Source organism: Schistocerca americana, chromosome 3 (assembly GCF_021461395.2).
Source record: "Schistocerca americana isolate TAMUIC-IGC-003095 chromosome 3, iqSchAmer2.1, whole genome shotgun sequence".
In the NCBI taxonomy this organism is placed as follows: domain Eukaryota; kingdom Metazoa; phylum Arthropoda; class Insecta; order Orthoptera; family Acrididae; genus Schistocerca; species Schistocerca americana.
This window is the reverse complement of record NC_060121.1, coordinates 554,619,243-554,643,155: the sequence shown is the minus strand read 5'-3', so window position 1 is coordinate 554,643,155 and position 23,913 is coordinate 554,619,243. Positions and strand designations below refer to the sequence as shown.

The 23,913-nt window shown below is 43.1% G+C and overlaps 1 protein-coding gene across 2 annotated transcripts in view; it reads left to right on the top strand.

Annotated features, from left to right (window-relative positions):
- The window catches only part of LOC124605380 (fatty acid hydroxylase domain-containing protein 2), a 210,669-nt gene that overhangs the window by 123,774 nt on the left and 62,982 nt on the right, over positions 1 to 23,913 (top strand). For both annotated transcript variants that reach the window (XM_047137019.1, XM_047137020.1), the window contains exon 4: positions 378 to 523. In XM_047137019.1, the coding sequence (XP_046992975.1) occupies positions 378 to 523 (146 nt within the window). The remainder of the gene's footprint in view (positions 1 to 377; positions 524 to 23,913) is intronic.

Sequence of the window (23,913 nt, the reverse complement as noted above, 5' to 3'; positions counted from 1 at the left end):
TACGTATGAATCAGAATAAAGATTGAAGAGGAGAATCAGAAATTTTAACACGCACAGAATGTTTGCCTGAAGTGAAAAATGTATAAATAGAATGACAAGTCACATGTACAGAATTCTTTGTGACAGAGTTAGAATACCGAGAGAAAAGACTCCAAAGTTTAAACCATATTAATTGCAAATGTTTGTTTTTCTTAAAATATACCAGTTTGTTGTTGTTGCAGTGTTGATGATGATTGTTTATGGATTACTGTTATAAATGTCAAGGAATTTTTACAAAAAGTATTTTGTAACATATCCTGTGATTTCTTTTTATGTCATTATATATTTCTTTCTGTCAAAGCCACTACATTCCCCATATTTTCACTATGTTTTGACAGGTACAACAGCACTAACAATTGTTGTCTACTGGACATTTGGGGGAATATACACAATATTAGATATTACCAACAAACCATCTGTCATCCGCAGGTATAAGATTCAACCTGGGACAAATGAGCCAGTGGACACAAAACGTTTAATGAAAGTGAGTATCTACATAATTAAATGAAAGTTGAACGTTTGTGAGGAGACTTGTATATGTTAAGGTTTAGAAACTGAGTGGTACTGATTCTGAAATTAAAGCGGCCATTGAAAAAATTATGTGAAGAAAGCATAAAGAAAAGACACAGAAAGTCTACTGGAAGAAAATTATGCCTGAGGGGACAACTAGAAGGAGAGAGACAAGGTGCAGGAGAGGTGTAGGATGCAGAAGTAGAATGCAGAATGTGAAATGAGATAATGAATGATAAACAGTAAAAATGAAGACCACTATCTATGCAGAAAATGTTGATTGTGAGGAGAAATCGAAAAAAAGAGAGAAGCTGATCATTCTGACAGTATGGGCTTCTCTGTTGATTAAGGTACTTTGCAGATTAACAGCTGGCATTTGAGTATCCAGTTCAGCTACTGAATTGTGGTCTCGTTATCCCTGTTTAGCAGTATCAGTGATTTGTATTCATTATCATTGAAAATATTTTCAAACATACAGCTGGCTCCAACCACCCATCTGAAGTTACCTTGTTGTAATTTCTGTTGCTACTGTTTTCCTCTCATCCTTCAGCTTCATTCTCATACATTCCCTCTGTTCTCTACATCTTATTTTTCTCACACACCTCTTTTTAAAAAAAGTAGTTACATATGATTAAGCGCTTGTGCTCCCTGCCTGTCCCGACCTATAGGCATTTCAGGGAACTCAGTCAGACTTGGCTGATATGGGTTTTCCAAGTTAGGAACTGGTCAGTACTGCCCAGTTCCCTGTAACTGGGAACTTTGTGTTACAGGAAACAAGGATGTTGATCTAACTGCGCAATCGTTCTCAGACAATTTTCCAAGGAAGACATAAACCAATTTATGTACATTAATCACTCATCGAATTAAAGATAGTAGTAGTTCAGCTTGTCATAACAGGGGTATTTTGAGCCCATGTGCTGGTTGCTGGCATGCTCGGGAAGGGGAAGATGTCGGGTAGCAGCACATTTGACTGCAGCCAGGTCATGGCTGCCAGATGCCAGGACACTCCATCTCCCAAGTTGTGCGAGCAATGATCTCTTCATATCCCACAAACCCAAGCATGTGCTATGAGTTACCAGTCCGTTTGAAGAAAACGGACACTATCAGAATGAACAGCAATGAACAACATGATATTGATGGTAGGGTTTGCCTTTGAGTATCATATTATTGCAATCATGGCTAGATAGCCCACAGTACAGTAAATCACTCATCATAAATGCAGAACAACAACATTGTTGAGAATTTATGCCATCGAAAATAACCTCGTTGGTATAGTCTGCAGAAGCCATCACCTCACTTATTAACCTCTTCTCACTTTATTTAACACGGCACAGAAATTAACATGAGAACAAAATGAGTGAAGTGTGGAGAAAGGTTGCGTTATTGCTGTATGGATTGGAACAAACTGAGTACCAGGTAAGACTGCCTCCTGCTTGCCATCGGAGCGCACACACACACAGAGATATATATTAGAGGGAAACATTCCACGTAGGAAATATATATCTAAAAGCAAAGATGATGTGACTTACCAAATGAAAGTGCTGGCAGGTCGTCAGACACACAAACAAACTCAAACATACGCACAAAATTCAAGCTTTCGCAACAAACTGTTGCCTCATCAGGAAAGAGGGAAGGAGAGGGAAAGAAGAAAGGAAGTGGGATTTAAGGGAGAGGGTAAGGAGTCATTCCAATCCCGGGAGCGGAAAGACTTACCTTAGGGGGAAAAAAGGACGGGTATACACTCGCGCACACACACACATATCCATCCACACATATCCATCCACACATATACAGACACAAGCAGACATATTTAAAGACAAAGAGTTTGGGCAGAGATATCAGTCGAGGCGGAAGTACAGAGGCAAATATGTTGTTGAATGACAGGTACGAGTGGCGGCAACTTGAAATTAGCGGAGATTGAGGCCTGGTGGGTAACGAGAAGAGAGGATATATTGAAGAGCAAGTTCCCATCTCCGGAGTTCGGATAGGTTGGTGTTGGTGGGAAGTATCCAGATAACCCGGACGGTGTAACACTGTGCCAAGGTGTGCTGGCCGTGCACCAAGGCATGTTTAGCCACAGGGTGATCCTCATTACCAACAAACACTGTCTGCCTGTGTCCATTCATGCGAATGGGCAGTTTGTTGCTGGTCATTCCCACATAGAATGCATCACAGTGTAGGCAGGTCAGTTGGTAAATCACGTGGGTGCTTTCACATGTGGCTCTGCCTTTGATCGTGTACACCTTCCGGGTTACAGGACTGGAGTAGGTGGTGGTGGGAGGGTGCATGGGACAGGTTTTACACCGGGGGCGGTTACAAGGATAGGAGCCAGAGGGTAGGGAAGGTGGTTTGGGGATTTCATAGGGATGAACTAACAGGTTACGAAGGTTAGGTGGACGGCGGAAAGACCCTCTTGGTGGAGTGGGGAGGATTTCATGAAGGATGGATCTCATTTCAGGGCAGGATTTGAGGAAGTCGTGTCCCTGCTGGAGAGCCACATTCAGAGTCTGGTCCAGTCCCGGAAAGTATCCTGTCACAAGTGGGGCACTTTTGTGGTTCTTCTGTGGGGGATTCTGGGTTTGAGGGGATGAGGAAGTGGCTCTGGTCATTTGCTTCTGTACCAGGTCGGGAGGGTAGTTGCGGGATGCGAAAGCTGTTGTCAGGTTGTTGGTGTAATGGTTCAGGGATTCCGGACTGGAGCAGATTCGTTTGCCACGAAGACCTAGGCTGTAGGGAAGGGGCCGTTTGATGTGGAATGGGTGGCAGCTGTCATAATGGAGGTACTGTTGCTTGTTGGTGGGTTTGATGTGGACGGACGTGTGAAGCTGGCCATTGGACAGATGGAGGTCAACATCAAGGAAAGTGGCATGGGATTTGGAGTAGGACCAGGTGAATCTGATGGAATCAAAGGAGTTGAGGTTGGAGAGGAAATTCTGGAATTGTTCTTCACTGTGAGTCCAGATCATGAAGATGTCATCAATAAATCTGTACCAAACTTTGGGTTGGCAGGCCTGGGTAACCAAGAACGCTTCCTCTAAGCGACGCATGAATAGGTTGGCGTACGAGGGGGCCATCCTGGTACCCATGGTGTTCCCTTTAATTGTTGGTATGTCTGGCCTTCAAAATTGAAGAAGTTGTGGGTCAGGATGAAGCTGGCTAAGGTGATGAGGAAAGAGGTTTTAGGTAGGGTGACAGGTGATTGGCGTGAAAGGAAATGCTCCATTGCAGCGAGGCCCTGGACGTGCGGAATATTTGTGTATAAGGAAGTGGCATCAATGGTTCTTCACGTTCTTATGCACAGTAAGATCATTGTTCTAACAGAAAAAAAGATGTGTCATTTCTTATAGAAATGGAAACACATTTAATACTCTCCAGCCTTGATTAATCAAATTGTAAATAAACTTTCTGTATATTGAAAAATCTTTTCTCAGTCTCATGGGGCATGAGGCAGCTGAAAAAGAAATAAGTGAAAGGGAAGAAGAAGAACCAGAGAGATAATTGAATTTTGACTGAAACAAAAAGCAATCTATAACGGTGGCATTATGAATAGTACCGCATAAACTACCTTATCATACACTACTGGCTATTAAAATTGCTACACCACGAATATGACGTGCTACAGACACGAAATTTAACCAACAGGAAGAAGGTGCTGTGATATGCAAATGATTAGCTTTTCAGAGCATTCACACAAGGTTGGCTCCTGTGGCGACACCTACAATGTGCTGACATGAGGAAAGTTTCCAACTGATTTCTCATACACAAACAGCAGTTGGCCGGTATTGCCTGGTGAAATGTTGTTGTGATGCCTCGTGTAAGGAGGAGAAATGTGTACCATCACATTTCCAACTTTGATAAAGGTCGGGTTGTACCCTATCACGATTGAGGTTTATCGTATCATGACATGATTGCTTGCGTTGGTCGAGATCCAATGACTGTTAGCAGAATATGGAATCGGTGGGTTCAGGAGGGTAATATGGAACGCCGTGCTGGCATCTTATCCGCATGGCTGTAACGGATCGTGCAGCCATGTCTCGATCCCTGAGTCAACAGATGGGGACGTTTGCAAGACGACAACCATCTGCACAGACAGTTTGACGACGTTTGCAGCAGCATGGACTATCAGCTCAGAGATCATGGCTGCGGTTACCCTTGATGCTGCATCACAGAGCCAGGAGTGCCTGTGATGGTGTACTCAACGACGAACCTGGGTGCACGAATGGCAAAATGTCATTTTTTCGGATGAATTAAGGTTCTGTTTACAGCATCATGATGGTCGCATCCATGTTTGGTGACATCACAGTGAATGCACATTGGAAGCGTGTATTCAACATCGCCATACTGGCGTATCACCCTGCGTGATGGTATGGGGAGCCATTGGTTACACGTCTCGGTCACCTCTTTTTCACATTGAAGGCACTTTGAACAGTGGACGTTACATTTCAGATGTGTTACGACCTGTGGCTCTACCCTTCATTCGATCCCTGCAAAACCCTTCATTTGAGCAGGATAATGCAGGACCGCATGTTGCAAGTCCTGTACGGGCCTTTCTGGATACAGAAAATGTTCGACTGCTGCCCTGGCCAGCACATTCTCCAGATCTCTCTCCAATTGGAAACATCTGGTCAATGGTGGCCGAGCAACTGGCTCGTCACAATACGCCAGTCACTACTCTTCAGGAACTGTGGTATCATGTTGAAGCTGCATGGGCAGCTGAACCTGCACACGCCATCCAAGATCTGTTTGACTCAATGCCCAGGCGTATCAAGGCCGTTATTACGGCCAGAGCGTGAAAATGTAATCACAAATCAGTTCTAGTATAATATATTTGTCCAATGAATACCTGTTTATCATCTGCATATCTTCTTGGTGTAGCAATTTTAATGGCCAGTAATGTATAATTTTAAATGAATAGTGTATGTTTTTATAAATCCTGAGAATTTGTGTGTAGCAGTTTCAAATAGTGTAACTGTAAATTTAACCTTTACACTACAGTCTAGCACACGCAATCACAACAGTCCCGCTGTTTTTTGTTAAATACTGTGACAACAGCACCCCAAGCAGCAGATAAGCTACACAGCTGATTGTGATATTCGGTGAACGTAAACAATAAACTATATACTGAATTTTATCATGGTATTTACAAAAGGGAGCATATGTAGTTCAATAAATTGTAGCAATAACAGACGAAAGACACCACATTTGCCGTTTCTGAAGGACACTGAGAGGTCTGAAACATCACATTAAAAGGCTCTTTTAGTTACAGTTCTCTTGTATATTGCATTAGTTTACTGATGATTAGGAGCAAGAAATGGCTAATAAATAGTAGAAGACATGGCCTAATTTGATGCTCTGTTTGTTATGTTTAGAGCCGAATAAGTTCATGAATGCAGAAAATAAAAAACTGTTGTGAGATGCAGTTCCTACATTGAAACTTCGTTGCAGACTAAAACTGTGTGATGGACCGTGACTCGAACTCGGGTCCTGTGCCTTTCACGGGCAAGCTCTCTACCAACTGAGCTACCCAAGCATGACTCATGACCCGTCCTCTTAGCTTTACTTCCACCAGTACCTTGTCTCCTATCTTATAAACTTCACAGAAACTCTACTGCAAAGTTTAGAGAGCACTTGCCCATAAAAAGCAAAGGTCCCGAGTTCAAGTCTAGGTCCAGCACATAGTTTTAATCTACCAGGAAGCTTCAAATCAGTGCACACTCTGCTACAGAGTGAAAATTTCATTCTAATTTCTACGATATTTGCAGTGTTAAATAAGCCACCACAGTGTCCATAAGAGAAAGTTGCCATACAGGTGTGAAAATGAAACATCCAAAACAATAAAACTGTCTCCTGACACAGAAGAAACAGATTTCACAGTTGTTCCTGCATGAGAGCCAGAAACAGCCATAAATGGCAGAATCTTCAATGCAGAAGTTGTTTGAAGATGAAATCATTAGGTTAAGCAGAATCATTCATGTGTTGGAAAACTGTGTTAAGCGCAAAAACGTGCACATCGTTAGACTCCATACAGAGTTATTACGCGATGAGGAAAGTGCCCATTGTAAGAATAAACAAACAAAAACATTGTGAAAAAGACAAGCTTATGTTAAATAATTGTTTTATTATTAAGCTAAATCAGTATTCCATTGTACAGAAAACGTGGAGCTAGGGGGAAAGATGAAAAAAAGTTATTTGCATTAAACTTATTGTACTACATTACTCAGACAAACAGTTTTTCCTACACTGTTTTAGCCTTCCATCAGTATACATCTTATAGAGATATAGTTGTTAATTTTTCAGTGGATATCACTAGTGGAAAATTTGATATGCGATAGCTGTGCTGTTCATGTCATTGGGTTTGAGGGTGTTGGTTACATATGTACATCTAAGGTTGCCAATACTGTGTTGATCATAATGATTAATGGCATATTTTCCAATTTTAAACAGCCATTACTGTATTATTTTTCTAAAGGAGTAGTAGGAACCATCCATTTGATCGTATATTTTATGAAGTTGTCAAAAAGCTCACAGAATTTGGACTGGTTGTGAAAATGTGTTACTGACCAAGACTGAAATTTTGTGGATTGTAGGCACAGTCTGGGAATCTCACCAGGTAGTCCGTGCTTAGTACATGAAGGGAGTAAGGTATACTTTTTTATGGCATCACACACATGACAAAAAGTATAAGGAATAATTTATTCAGGTTCATCTGTCAGCTCTACTCAGTTGGTTGTGAAAGGAAGTACTAATTAGCCCCAGAGATCACTAAAAAGCTGTCCAACTACCAGAATTTTCAGAAATGAAAGTGAACACTGCAGTATCTGTGTTGAGCCATATAGTGGCATCTGGTATTGAAATACTTATTGCATGTGGCACCACGCCATAATCTGCTACAGCTACTGCAGACTTTTCCAAAAATTGAATGATATTTTTAGCATTTAGCGCACACAGTATTAAATGTCGTGTAATTTTAAGGTATTGTGTTACCTGTGCTTCAACACACCTGGAAATTTTGAAGACACTAAAGCCATGGATTCAGCCATGGAAATTTGTAGGTTTCTATGGTAAAAAATTGTTCCTCCAGGATTTTGTATGTAAAAGGACTTTTAGAAAATATGACTGCTTTGCACATGTTTGCTGTTGATGATTCACATGGAACCAAAATGTATGTACTGTCACTTAAAGTTAACCAAGAGCCACTGGAAAACTTTTTCTCTATGATATGGCACAAGGGTGGTTTTTGCAGTGATCCATCACAGTGACAGCTTTGGGTTGCATTCAGTAATCGAGCATTAAGCAAATTAAAATGCATACACACAATGTAGCTAGCTCCAATTGTGAGGGATTGACTGGGGTTAGGCAATTGTAAATAAAAAGTCTGCTACCAAATTACAAGTCTTACCATTGTTGGCCATTAGTGATACAATTCCAGTAATGAGCCTAGCAAATATGGAAGGTCCAGTAAGTCTTGGAGAGGCAGACAGTTGGAAAAATTGTTTTCAATTCACAAGTGTTATAACTGTAAGACAATACGTGTACATAGCAGCCAAGAACTATATTCAAATGACAAACTTTACTGTCACGTTAAAAGTTATGAAGGCAACTTTGGCAGTCTGTTTATTCGTACTGAAAATGTCGGAGCATTGTTGACTGATTATGAGAGTCAAATGACTTCTGTTTCTGATGAAAATGCCCTCAAAAGTAACTGTGGTGCATTCTTTGTAAATTTATTGATAAACATTCTGAATTTTCCGTGTGAGTGTTGTGCTGAAACAAAGACCATTTTAATGAGATTATTTGTTAAATGAGGCTATTTTGTATCATTAAATTGAGGACTCAAGACTTACTATGTAGGAGCAAGATACAAAATAAGAAAGTGATGAAACTGGCTTATTTGGGCTGTTAATGTATTTTCAGTTTCATTAATTTATTTTTCTTTGCTGTTAAATGAATGTGTGTAATTGATAATCAATGTATTATAATAAGGTTTTAATCACATTTCTGCTCATAACTAAAAGAACCTGATGCCACAGAGAGTAAGATGAAAGTTGTAGCTTTTGGAAGCAGATGTCCTTCAAAGCAGAATGGAATGAAAAGTAGTGTGTCGCTCCTTTTTTATATCTGGACGAGCATATACAGGGTGATTATAACTAAAGTTAAACTTTCAAGTTACTGTAGAAATAACACCAGTGGTCAGAATGATGTCAAATTGCAATGGAATATTTTCAGAGAAGGGGGGAAACGTACGGCAGAAGAAAAATAAGTAGTTACAAAATGTGACAATAGATGGTGCTGTAAGCATCTTAATTTAATAGTGGTCGTCTACAGATGACAAATGAATTATACAACAATGCCTAAGGTGTACGTTTGACGTTAAACAAACTGTACTACTCAGTGCGCATGGGTGTACAGGTGCGTAAGCCCATCCACCACAGCTAGGTTATATCACATCAGATGGGGAAAATCGGTTTTTAATTGTCCTGAGGCCATAAACCGTATAAAACACATCAGTCAAAATCTTACCGGATTATTATTTTCCGTGTGACTGGCACAAAACATGTTCATTATGCTGGCCGTCATTTTCTACAAGCTGAAATTGAGAAGCAGCACGTTCCACAACTGATCGAAGTGTTTCCGGGTTCAGAATGTGTTGCGTAATGTGTGCCTTCAGTGCAGTGAAGTTTGCAGTTGGAACACTGAACACAACATCTTTCAGATAGCCCCACATCCAGAAGTCACACGGATTAAGCTCAGGTGATCGGGATGGCCAGGCTGTAGGAAAATGGCGGCTGATAATTCTAGCATTTCCGAAGTGGCACTTCAGCAGCTGCTTAACTGGATTTGCTATGTGCGGAGGTGCACCATCTTCCATAAAAATGATCCCATCCACACAACCATGTTGTTGAATAGCTGGAGTGACATGGTTGCACAAAAGACACTCATAGCGCTTACCAGTGATGGTACAGGTAACAGGACCGGAAGCATCTGTCTCTTTGAAAAAATATGGCCCTATGATAAATGATGCCGTAAACCCACACCACACAGTGACCTTTCCAGGATGAGGTGATACTGGTTGTTTTGTATGTGGATTGTCCATAACCCATATACAACAGTTCTGTGTATTGACAAATACTGTCAGATGGAAGTGGACTTCGTCTGTCCATGAAATCTTCCACAGCCAATCATTGTCCACTTCTACGCGAGAGACCCTTCAGTGTCTGGAACTTCTGCAGAGCGATGTGTGCACATTCATCATTCTTGTAATAACAGTTATACCAGCAGAGCGTGATCCTGCATTGAGACAGTCATGGCGAACGTCGCAGATGCGAAAGGAGAAAAAGCCGTGTACCCGGTGTGTTTATACCAAGTTCAGTGGATCATGTGCATGACAGGTATTTCCATTTACATATTCTGACACATACAGTGCCATCTATTGATCAATTTTCACAGTATTTTTTTTCTTCTGCCATGTGTTTTCCCCCTTCTCCGATAATATTCCATTGGAATTTGATGTCATTCTGACCAGTGGTGTTATTTCTACAGCACTTTGAAAGCTTAACTTTAATTATAATCACCCTGTTTATGCCTCTTACTTGTGATGTACTGTATGTATTTTCTTACTTTGAGCGTAATAAGGTGCAATTACATGCATTTTACAGACTATTTCTTCGAACTTATTTCACTTCATTCATGTGTTTGAGATCTGTTTACTTTATTTACAATCTTTCAGGTCTCCTGTGAGTGTACTTGCACCCATGATGCTAAAATATAATAATTATTTTATAAATTATGTACACAAAAGATTAAAAAGAAACAGTATTGTTACGGTTCATCTGGTGTTACAGGATGACAAGCTTTCTCTCCACTAGGGTGCTAGTGTTGCTCGAACTGTCAGATGGTAACAACTTTCACAGAAGTGGGTGTCGCGTCTGTATATATTAGACTGTATTTACACCCTTTGTCAGTTGTAAAATGTGGTTTTCATGTATAAAATTATAGCTATATAATTGTGTATTTGTATATTAAAGAAAGTTCCAGCAGAATCTAAATATTTTGGAAGTGAAGGAGACCACTCTTCGAACAACAGAAGCATTAATTCATTCACAGGCATACAAAAAGAATGAAACCTTTGCTAACTTTCGGAAGAAATCATTGTATGAGCTGAGTACCTGCTTTCGCAGGTGGCTCCACCTTTGATGAGACAGGATAAGACTGTGACAAGATTGAAGTAGGATGTGCTGGTTGGGTGAACCAGGTCAGTCTTGCACCTGAGTCTTCAACAAGGATATGACACCTGTGGCAAGGGGATGAGAGTGAGTGAGAGAGAGAGAGAGAGAGAGAGAGAGAGAGAGAGGGGGGGGGGGATAGGCATGGACTAGGATGTCGTGTAGGTTGGGTGGGTGAGGAGGAATGAGGATAGGGTATCATGAAGAAGTGATCAGTGAACCTGAACCAGAGAAAGGATATGTAGTTTTGGGAGGCTAGAAAGGTTTCCTGTATATACCGAATAAACTGGTTTACATAGAAGGGTGCCATGTAGGTGCTGAAGGCTGTGCTGCAAATTTATATTTACCATCTCCTCAAAGGAGAAGTAGTTGTGAGTGAGGATACAGTTGTTACAGTGTATAGGTTTGAGATAATGTGTTTGGATTCAGAAGGACTTTAGGAGCGGTTGTGTTCGATAGCAGCAGGGCTGTGGTCATGGGGGATGTTGGTGTAGGGGGAGGTGGAATCAACAGTGAAGTGCAAAGATCTAAATGATAATGGATGCAGATGATTGACAGTTGATGAAGGAAGTGGTTTGTATCTCTGATATGAGTGGCTAGGCTAGGGGCAGTCTTCTGTAATCAGCTACACCATGGCATACAGAATTGTTGGGTTTGTGAATTTTGGGAAATGTACAGAAGATATTGACATGAGGAGGGAGATGTACTCAGGAGAGAGGTTTAGGAATGGGTCGAAGCATTTGAGTAGGGATTTGATGTTATGTTGGACTTCTGGGATGGGGTCACTATGGCAAAGCCTGTAGGTGGAGGAGTCAGTCTGTTGACAGAAGCCTTCTGTCAGGTAATCACTGTGTTTCATCACAACAGTGGTGGAGCCTTTGCTTGAAAAGAGGATGATTGAAGAAAGTCTGTTTTGAGTTTGGAGATAATTATCCTTCCTCCTGTGAGAGGTTTTTGTTCTTGAGAAGTGATCTGGGGAAGGATAGTGAGGCCAAGTTAGAGGTTAGTAATTCCTGAATGGTGACCAAGGGGTGGTTAGGTGCATGCATGCATGCATGCATACATGCATGCATGCATACATGCATACATTCATGCATGCATACATGCATACATTCATTCATTCCACACAGTCATACATCTTATTCCTTATGTGAGCCTTCAGTGACATGGAATGAGCCTGGGTATAATAGGCAGAAGAATCCAATCCAGGTTACTTCTGTAAAGTATATTAACAATAAATCGTGACTAGTGCTAATCTGCTCACTCCTAACAACTAAGGGAATTATTTCTAAATTATTTTTTATGTTTGTTTCCAAATTTTATTTACCCTCTTAACATGCACAAAGTTGCTGCTCCTCCTCCTCCTCCTCCTCCTACACTACTCCGATGCTGTGTTTATTTAATATATCTAAAAAAACGTACTTTATGCAGACTATTATTAGCTGTATATAAGAAACTTCTTGACAGATTGAAACTGTAGAGTCCTGCGGTCGGCAGGAAAGAACTAATTATTAAGTTTGAACACACTTTATTTAACTAAAATGCCTTCCTGGCGTGCACTAATTTTCAAACTCAAGAACAACAGGAAACACAATAATTATTGTGGTGGCAAAAGCCAGATAAAAATTACAACACAATGAAAAGAAATAACAAAAACCAAAATACTATGCTACACAAGTCCAAAATGGCATCACGCTCAACAAGATACAAATTTCTACAAAAGATTAAGGCGAGTGTCTACTGGGCTAGATCTGGCATAGGTGTTGGCAGGAGATGTCCTAGCTGTAGGTACACACTGCCAGTCTGACTCTGCTGGTTTGCTTATAACACCAATTCTGCGGAGTGCTGCACTTAGTTACATTAGTTCCAATTGCTAGATCTCTATCGCATGGCTTTTCACGAAGTAGTGCTGTGTTTATGTGGAAAGTCTGTTGATGTTTACATTCATTGGCGATGTTTCTGATGTGAACTCTTGAAGGAAGGTCGGCAGCTCACCTTACTTGTCTGTTGTGCGGCCCCTCTAACAGATAAGGGGTCGCTACGACATTTCTCCCGTTGGAAAAACATTGCACAGCACCACAAACGTCCATAGGAGTGGGGGCATCCTGGTTCACGGCTGTCAGGGGCTGGATGCGGTGACACAGCAGGGGCAGCTGGCGGCAGAGGCAGTGGCCGAGGCGGAGGTGGAAGCAGAGGTTCCATCACAGGGCAGCCGTCGACAGGCGGTGGCAGCTCCCCCTGGGCATCGTGGTCCACCAGACAGGGACGGAGCTGGTTGAGGTGCCAGTAGGTGAGAGACCCATCGGCCCACTAGACAGATGCCATCGTCCAGCTGGAGAGCTTGGTGATGACAGCAGGTACCCAGTGCGCCTGTGGATGATAGAAGATCCGCGCCCAGACTCCCTGCCAACATGGGAGGAGTGCGCCTGAGTGCGGGTTGGAAGATGAGAAGTCTCGGGAACAAGGATGGATAATGGAGAGTGGAATGGTCGACCGTGAAGTAGCTCTGCTGTACTTTTATTAACATCCATGGCAGTGCGGTATGTAGCCAAAGAAAAGAAGTGTGGCCTCCTCCAGCAGGTGATGGCTCAGCAGCTTATCAAGTTGGGTGTTGAACATCTGCACAAAATGTTCTGCTTGGCCATTTGATGCAGGGTGAAATGGGGCGGTGTGGACGAGGGAAAACCCATTGGCAGCATAGAATTGCTTAAACTCAATCAAAGTAAACTGTGGACCGTTATCCATAATAATCATTTTGGGGAGTCCCTCGACAGCAAAGAGGCACTGGAGAATTTTGATAGGCTCAGCAGAAGTGGTGTTCGTCATACAGGATATATAAGTTATCCTGACCTAGAATTGGTCAGAATGAGCCACTGTGATCTGTGAAAAGTGCCTTTGAAATCCAGTTGGAGATGTTCCCATGGAGCAGCTGCATCTGGCCACGAAAAATACTGACGTGGGGGTGCTGTTTGAAATGTTTGGCATGTCGTGCAGGCCAACACGATAGAGGCAATGTCTTTATCCAATCTGCGCCAATGAAGGTGTTATCGTCGGGCCAGCTGTTTGGAGAGAACAATTTCCCCAATGGACAGCGTGGAGGTGGTCGAGGACATGGCGGCGCAATGCATGTGCTACGACCACCAGGGGAACATTTGAATTGCTATGCACAAGGATGACACCGCTGCGGAAAAAGAGACTGTGCTAATGATCCCAAAACTGCTGGACTTCCGCATCGCAGATGCTACGATGGCTGTTCAGCCAACCTGCAGTAATCTGGTGGTGGAGAGCTTGCAGTGTCTGATCCTGCGTGATGGCCTGCCATACCGCATCAGCATCCAATGGAAGCATGTCCAGAGCTGCATTCACGTTCGATTCCATATGGAAACAAACCAAGGGCAAGGTGTCCGACTTACGGTCTGCTCCGGCAGGCAGCTGGGAAAGGAAATCGGATTTTGCTTGCCTTTCAGAGTTGTGATAGACAATATCAAAGTCGAACGTTGCCAGGAACAGCGTCCAATGCTGCAGGTGGTGCGCTGTCTGGGCGGGCACTGCGGCACCTGGGTAAAACAAAGAAACCAAAGGTTTGTGGTCAGTCTGCAGAGTGAAATGACGACCATACACATAATCGTAGAATTTTATCAGGGCGAAAACCAGTGCTAAAGCTTCCTTTTCAATTTGACTACGTTTAGTATGAACATTGGTCAATTTTTTGGATGCGGAGCCCACCGGGCTCTCGACACCATCTACCACTTGCGAGAGGACTGCACCCAGGCCATATTTCGATGCATCGGTGACGATGAAGGGAAGGGTTGTAAGCAGTCAGACAAGGAGGTTGGGAGAGAGCTGACTTCAGACTTGTGAAAACCAGCTCATATGCTGTGTCCCAAACGCAAAGCACACCCTTGCGCAACAGCCCGGTCAGGGGTGCCGAAATCTTAGCTGCATGAGGTATAATGTGCCGATAATAGTTAATTTGACCAAGGACAGGTTGTAGTTGCTTCACATTGGTGGGAGGAGGTAGGTTTTGAATCACCTCAAGATACTCCTTAGATGTATGTAGGCCATGGGCATCAATCGTGAACCTGAGATAACTAACCTTGCATGCAAAAAAATGGCACTTTTCTTCCCAGCAACACAGGTTAGCCTCAGAGAAAAACCTAAAACAGATGGTCCGCGAGGTCCACCGCGATTGAACCACCGTAAAATTTGCCGCACTGGGTACCTGACTTGTGAAGAGTTTCAAATAACATTGGAAAATGGCGGGGGCACTGGCAATGCCAAACATGAGGCTTTTGTACCAGAAAAGGCCATTAACTGTAATGTCCTGCAGTCGGCAGGAAAGAACTAATGATCAAGTTTAAACACACTTTATTCAACTAAAACGCCTTTCTGACATGCACTAATTCTCAAACTCAAGAACAACTGGAGAAACAGTAATTCTTGTGGTGGCAGAAGTCAGATAAAAGTTACAAGACAATGAAAAGTAATAACAACAACCAAAATACTACACTACACAATTCCAAAATGACATCACGCTCAACAAGATACAAATTTCTACAAAAGACTATGGCGAGTGTCTGCTGAGCTAGATCTGGCATAGGTATTCGCCGGAGGTGTCCTAGCTGTAGGTACACACTGCCGGTCTGATTCTGCTGGCATGCTTATAACACTGATTCTGCAGAGTGCTAAACTTAGTTACATTAGTTCAAATTGGTGGATCTCTGTCACATTGCTTTTAAAGAAGTAGTGCTATGTTTACGCAGAAAGTCTGTTGATGTTTACATTCACTGGCGATGTTTTTGATATGAGCTCTTGAAGGGAGGTCGGCAGCTCAACTTGCTTGTCTGTCGTACAGGCCCTCTAACAGATAAGAGGCCACTATGACAGAAACTCTGTGTTGCACTGAGACTTAAATCTGGGACATTTGCCTTCCACGAGCAAGTGCTCTACCAACTAAGTGATCCAAGTACGACTCACAACTTGCCCACACAGCCCTCCTCCCACCTTCCAAACTCATATAAGTTCTCTTACATTCCTTTCTTCCAGGAGTGGTAGTCTCACAAATAAATATCTGTTTAATATAGTCATCATTATATACACATCTTAGAATCCAAATATTGTGTTAAATTGTGTGGAAGGCCTGATGAGGTATGTAATATTTTCAGTTTTCGGCTTTATGTCAGGCCAATTCCAGTTGTATACTTGTCTATATGGAAAAGTAATAAATATTGTTTCACTGCATATGGTGACTATGGCATAGGACACACGTTGAAGATTTGTTCATCATAAAGATAGTACTGGCTTAGAAGATTAATCATTCATGTGTTTTGTAATTTTGTTAACTACTAAAATATTTAAATTCTCTCTAAATGAACAGTGCCACAGCTTGAGATTCATCGTGTAATAATGGCGATGATAATGTTCAGTGGGGTTATGAAATTAGAGTGAGTACAATCTCTCCAGAAAAATTAAAAGTTTCATCGTGTGTTTGATACAGTTCACAATTATTATTACATCTGCAGTTACAACATAATGACAAGCTTCTGAAAAGATATCCCAAACAGGAGATGAAAAGTAATACTTTGTGACTTTGGTGGTAGGCATGCATGCAACGAATAGCGATTCGTGGGTACCACGAAAGTATGACTAATACTTCACTAGCCCTACACATAAAGAGCAAGTTTCAACATACAGGGTGTTTATAAATGAATATCGCAAAATTAACGCGTTATAATATTTATTATGTTAAACTTACAGTTATAAATGATACGTCAAATGAAAGAGAAACTCAAACAGTTTTACCAAGAACCTTATAAATGTTCAATGTGAGCACCATTTGTCACATGGCATACATAAAGTCTATAGCCGCGTTCTTCCCAAACCTTGATAAGTGTCTACAGTGATTGTAGCAACAGCTGCTTCAATCCGGTTTCTTAATTCAGGGAAGTCTGCTGGTAGCGGAGGTATGTACACACAATCCTTGATGGAGCTCCAAAGGAAAAAATTGCATGGCTTTAGGTCGGGTGAACATGAAGGCCACGCAAATCAAGCCCTGTCATTGGGCCCCTTGCGGCCTATCCAGCGCTTGGATACAGTGAAGTTCAACCAATTACTTACTTCGCTATGCCAGTGAAGTGGCGCACCATCTTGCTGGAAAATGAAGTTCTCTGGCTCGTCTTCTTCCAACTGAGGGAAGAGCCATTGCTCTAGTGTATCAAGGTAAGAAGTGCCAGTTACAGTAGGTTCACCAAAAAAGAAAGGCCCATAAACTTTCCGCCGAGATATAGCACAAAAAACAGTCACTTTAGGGGAATCTCATTGCATTTGTACCACCTTGTGAGGATTTTCTGAGCCCCCACATGCGCACATTGTGAGTGTTAACATGTCCACTAAGGTGAAAGGTCGATTCATCACTGAAGACAACATGATCCAGAAAAATCTTCATTGTCGTGAAACATTTCGTTTGCGAAGTTGGCACGTAATCCATGGTCTGCTGGCTTTAGAGCCTGTAATAACTGTAAACATTAAGGACATAATTGTACGCGTTTTCTTAAAACTTTCCAAACAGTCGACACGGGAACTTGTAATTCATGACTAGCCTTCCGGACTGATTTCTTTGGGCTACAAGTCAACCTCTCACTCGCTCAACAGTCTCTTCACTAACTCTTGGTCGTCCTGTGCTCTTCCCTTTACAAAGGCAGCCCGTATCTTCAAATTGATGATACCATCTACAAATGTTGTTATCACTTGCAGGATCACAACCAAAGTTCAGTCGGAATGCATGTTGCACAGTAACTGTGGATTCAGTCTTTGCAAACTGCACCAAAACACAAAATGCTATCTGTTCACTAATCGCCATCTTCACTACTACCGCTGTCTAGCAGACTGTGGCGAAAACATTGCATGCTGCGCATGCACACTGGTGCCAGACACAACTGTTTGAGTTGCTCTTTCATTTGACATATCATTTCTAACTGCAAGTTTAATGTAATAAATATTGTAAAGTGTTAAAACACCAATATTCATTTGTAAACACCACGTATTGTAGATTCTGATAGACACAACTGAAGCATCCCCCTGACGGGAGGGAAATATTGTCATGAAGAAGAAGGTGTAACTAGATGAATCACAAACACTAACTTCACTTAACGGAGGTTTATTCAGCACTTGCATATACAAGAGCACGGAGTGAACTGCCTGTGGCCAGACCATATAAAATATATATATACAGCTACAGAACATTCCAGTACAATGATTCTTGACATTTGTAGATACTTCTAGAATGTATTTGAATCAGAATTATAAATTAAAATTGTACAGTTCACGTGAGTTTTGAACTCACGACCCTCCATGCAACAGTTCAGTATCATAACCACTACACCACGGTGTTACCCAGCTTCTTCTGCGACATTGCTTCCTCCTAAAGAGAACAGGGTCTTGGTGTTACGTCATCCTAGTCTGGGAACGAGTCATTGGTCCTGCATACTCCGACTGATGCTCGCCCTAGGCAGTGATCTCTTAGAACTTCTTTTGCCGCTCTTCGTCAATTTTCCGCTTGTTGGCTGTCGCTAGAGCTGCAGGATCCTTCATTCGAAGGACGCGGACCATATCTCTGATCTTTCGTTGTCTTGTGTCGGGGCTGAAATATTCAGCTTCATAAGAAACATCTTACAACTGTCTTACATCCTTATGTGGTCCAAAGTAGCGCCTTAGGAGTTTCTCAGAGGGACTAACATCCTGAACAGGAGCGAAGATCTAGACGAGGTCACCAGGCTGGTAGACAACAGGGCAGTGCCTCGTTTCATACCTTCAGTGATCGTTTTCTTGAGCCTGCAGCGTGCGGAGTCGAGCTAACTGCCGAGCTCCCTCAGCTCTGGTTAATGCCTGGCTGATGTAGTTGTCATCCACGTCATCAGTTTTTAGCATGGATAGGGACTGCAACATCTGTGTTCGAATGCAGGCTGAGTTGGCATCCCTTCGCTCCCGGCTTCAGGCAGTGTTGGCTTCGGTCACACAGCTTGAGGTTGTTGTCAATGGGCATCACTGTGGGGGTCCGGATGGGGGTTTGTCGGGGACGGCCAGCTCGTCCCACGCATCCCCCGATCGGACTACGGCTGTGGCTGCCCGGGATACTGCCCACATTGAGGCTGATCCCTCACCTGTGGTAGAGTGGGAGGTCATCTCGAGGTGTGGCAGGGGGCGAAAGACATTCCGGAGGGCTGAACAGAAGGCCTCTCCAGTTTGTCTGATGAACAGGTTTCAGGCTCTGTCTCAGGCTGATACTGATCTTCGGCCGGACATGGCTGCTTGCCCTGTTCCAGAGGTTGCACCTCAGTCTGCAAGATCCGGGCGGTCGCAGTGGGTGGGCTTACTGGTAGTTGGGAGTTCCAACGTCAGGCGCGTAATGGGGCCCCTTAGGGATATGGCAGCAAGAGAGGGGAAGAAAACCAATGTGCACTCCGTGTGCAAACCAGAGAGAGTCATTCCAGATGTGGAAAGGGTCCTCCCGGATGCCATGAACGGCACAGGGTGCACCCATCTGCAGGTGGTCACTCATGTCAGCACCAATGATATGTGTCACTATGGATCGGAGGAAATCCTCTCTGGCTTCCGGCGGCTATCTGATTTGGTGAAGACTGCCAGTCTCGCTAGCGGGATGAAAGCAGAGCTCACCATCTGCAGCATCATCGACAGGACTGACTGCGGACCTTTGGTACAGAGCTGAGTGGAGGGTCTGAATCAGAGGCTGAGACGGTTCTGCGACCGTGTGGGCTGCAGATTCCTCGACTTGCGCCATAGGGTGGTGGGGTTTCGGGTTCCGCTGGATAGGTCAGGAGTCCACTACACGCAGCAAGCGGCTACACGGGTAGCAGGGGTTGTGTGGCGTGAACTGGGCGGTTTTTTAGGTTAGATGGCCGCGGGCAAGTACAGAAAGGGCAACAGCCTCAAGGGGTGCGGGGCAAAGTCAGGACATGCGGGGACCAAGCAGCAATCGGTATTGTAATTGTAAACTGTCGAAGCTGCATTGGTAAAGTACCGGAACTTCAAGCGCTGATAGAAAGCACCGAAGCTGAAATCGTTGTAGGTACAGAAAGCTGGCTGAAGCCAGAGATAAATTCTGCCAAAATTTTTACAAAGGCACAGACGGTGTTTAGAAAGGATAGATTGCATGCAACCGGTGGTGGCATGTTTGTCGCTGTTAGTAGAAGTTTATCCTATAGTGAAGTAGAAGTGGATAGTTCCTGTGAATTATTATGGGTGGAGGTTACACTCAACAACCGAGGTAGGTTAATAATTGGCTCCCTTTACCGACCTCCCAACTCGGCACCATTAGTGGCAGAAAAACTGAGAGAAAATTTGGAATACATTTCACATAAATTTTCTCAGCATGTTATAGTCTTAGTTGGAGATTTCAATTTACCAGATATAGCCTGGGACACTCAGATGTTTAGGATGGGTGGTAGGGACAGAGCATCGAGTGACATTATGCTGAGTGCACTATCCGAAAATTACCTCGAGCAATTAAACAGAGAACTGACTTGTGGAGATAACATCTTGGACCTACTGATAACAAACAGACCCGAACTTTTCGACTCTGTAAGTGCAGAACAGGGAATGAGTGATCATAAGACCGTTGCAGCATCCCTAAATATGGAAGTTAATAGGAATATAAAAAAAGGTAGGAAGGTTTATCTATTTAGCAAGAGTAATAGAAGGCAGATTTCAGACTACCTAACAGATCAAAACGAAAATTTCTGTTCCGACACTGACAATGTTGAGTGTTTATGGAAAAAGTTTAAGGCAATCGTAAAATGCGTTTTAGACAGGTACATGCCGAGTAAAACTGTGAGGGATGGGAAAAACCCTCCGTGGTTCAACAACAAAGTTAGGAAACAGAAGCTAAACATTGTCAAAGTTAGCGTAAGGAGGGCTATGCATGAAGCGTTCAGTGAATTCGAAAGTAAAATTCTATGTACCGACTTGACAGAAAATCCTAGGAAGTTCTGGTCGTACGTTAAATTAGTAAGTGGCTCGAAACAGCATATCCAGACACTCCGGGATGATGATGATGGCATTGAATCAGAGGATGACACACGTAAAACTGAAATACTAAACACCTTTTTCCAAAGCTGTTTCACAGAGGAAGGCCGCACTGCAGTTCCTTCTCTAAATCCTCGCACAAACGGAAAAATGGCTGACATCGAAATAAGTGTCCAAAGAATAGAAAAGCAACTGGAATCACTCAACAGAGGAAAGTCCACTGGACCTGACGGGATACCAGTTCGATTCTACACAGAGTACACGAAAGAACTTGCCCCCCTTCTAACAGCCGTGTACCGCAAGTCTCTAGAGGAACGGAAGGTTCCAAATGATTGGAAAGGAGCACAGGTAGTCCCAGTCTTCAAGAAGGGTCGTCGAGCAGATGCGCAAAACTATAGACCTATATCTCTGACGTCGATCTATTGTAGAATTTTAGAACATGTTTTTTCCTCGAGTATCATGTCATTTTTGGAAACCCAGAATCTACTCTGTAGGAATCAACATGGATTCCGGAAACAGCGATCATGAGAGACCCAACTCGCTGTATTTGTTCATTAGACCCAGAAAATATTAGATACAGTCTCCCAGGTAGATGCTATTTTCCTTGACTTCCGGAAGGCATTCCATACAGTTCCGCACTGTCGCCTGATAAACAAAGTAAGAGCGTAAGGAATATCAGACCAGCTGTGTGGCTGGATTGAAGAGTTTTTAGCAAACAAAACACAGCATGTTGTTATCAATGGAGAGACGTCTACAGATGTTAAAGTAACCTCTGGCGTGCCACAGGGGAGTGTTAATGGGACCATTGCTTTTCACAATATATATAAATGACCTAGTAGATAGTGTTGGAAGTTCCATGCGGCTTTTTGCGGATGATGCTGTAGTATACAGAGAAGTTGCAGCATTAGAAAATTATAGCGAAATGTTGGAAGATCTGCAGCAGATAGGCACTTGGTGCAGGGAGTGGCAACTGACCCTTAACATAGACAAATGTAATGTATTGCGAATACATAGAAAGAAGGACCCTTTATAGTATGATTATATGATAGCAGAACAAACACTGGTAACAGCTACTTCTGTAAAATATCTGGGAGTATGCGTGCGGAACGATTTGAAGTGGAATGATCATATAAAATTAATTGTTGGTAAGGCGGGTACCAGGTTGAGATTCATTGGGAGAGTCCTTAGAAAATGTAGTCCATCAACAAAGGAGGTGGCTTACAAAACACTCGTTCGACCTATACTTGAGTATTGCTCATCAGTGTCGGATCCGTACCAGATCGGTTTGACGGAGGAGATAGAGAAGATCCAAAGAAGAGCGGCGCGTTTCGTCACAGGGTTATTTGATAACCGTAATAGCATTACGGAGATGTTTAATAAACTCAAGTGGCAGACTCTGCAAGAGAGGCGCTCTGCATCGCGGTGTAGCTTGCTGTCCAGGTTTCGAGAGGGTGCGTTTCTGGATGAGGTATCGAATATATTGCTTCCCCCTACTTATACCTCCCAAGGAGACCACGAATGTAAAATTAGAGAGATTTGAGCGCGCACGGAGGCTTTCAGACAGTCGTTCTTGCCGCGAACCATACGCGACTGGAACAGAATAGGGAGGTAATGACAGTGGCACGTAAAATGCCCTCTGCCACACACTGTTGGGTGGCTTGCGGAGTATAAATGTAGATGTAGAATGCAACGCAACACAGTGTCCATCGTCATAGTCGCTTCATGCCCATGCACCAGGAAAAATAGCGTAAAACCTGTGGTGTCTTGTTTGGTGGTGTTGTAGGCAAACGCACGAAAGGTAGCACCTCATCCCAGTTGTTCTGCTCAACATTGACGGACATTGATAGCACGTCAGCCAAGGTCTTATTAAGGAGTTCAGTAGGCCCGTTAGTTTGTGGATGGTAGGCAGTCGTCATGTGATGAGTAATGTTGCACTGACGGTTAATCACTCCAGAAGGAGGTTTTCACTGTGCAGCGGAGTGTGCACTGATATGAAACTCTGGCAGATTAAAACTGTGTGCTGCACCGAGACTCGAACTCGGGACCTTTGCCTTTCGCAGGCAAGTGCTCTACCAACTGAGCTAGCCAAGCACGACTCATGCCCCGTCCTCACAGCTTTACTTCTGCCAGTACCTCGTCTCCTACCTTCCAAACTTTACAGAAGCTCTCCTGCGAACTTTGCAGAACTAGCACTCCTGAAAGAAAGGATATTGCGGAGACATGGCTTAGCCACAGCCTGGGGGATGTTTCCAGAATGAGGTTTTCACTCTGCAGCGGAGTGTGCGCTGATATGACACTTCCTAGCAGATTAAAACTGTGTGCCGGACCGGTTTATCTCTGTCACAAGATTCGATTGAAAAACTTTCCCACAATCCGTGATTAATGACCTTGGGGCACCATGTTTCAATATGATGTCTTCCACGATGAATTTGGCTACCTCAGATGCTTCGGCTGTTTTCACGGCTTTTGTAATGGCATAGCGTGTCAGATAATCAGTGCAAAAAGTAATCCATCTACTGCCACTAGCAGACGTTGGAAATCGTCCGAGGAGGTCAGTCCCAACATGCTGGAAAGCCGTTTCGGCTGGTGGAATTTGTATAATTTGGCCAGGTGATTTCTGAGGAACTGCCTTTCTCCTCTGGCACTCTTGATAGTGCGACACATAGTGACAGACACTCCTAACTAAATCTGGCCAGATAAATCTCTTGCGGATTCTATCATATGTCTTAATAAAACCTGAATGTCTGGCCTCAGATGTGTCGTGAAATTCTGTAGAACATCTAAGCGCATGTGTTTAGGAATCACTGGTAGCCACCTCTTTCCAAATGGATCAAAGTTTTTCTTGCAAAGTAATCCATTAACTTCCTTAAATTGTCCTTTCACATCCTCTGACTGATTTAAGGCAAGCATAATTTGAGATATTTTGGTTTCCTTCTTCTGCTCAGCAGAGAGATCCTGGAGTGCAGCAAGACAGTCACTATCTTCATCAAAGTCTTGATGGTTTTGCACAGGGTTTTGTGAGAGACAGTCAGCATATTGGTGTTTTCTTACACCTTTGTACACAGTGGTAATGTGATACTCTTGAAGACGTAGTGCCCAC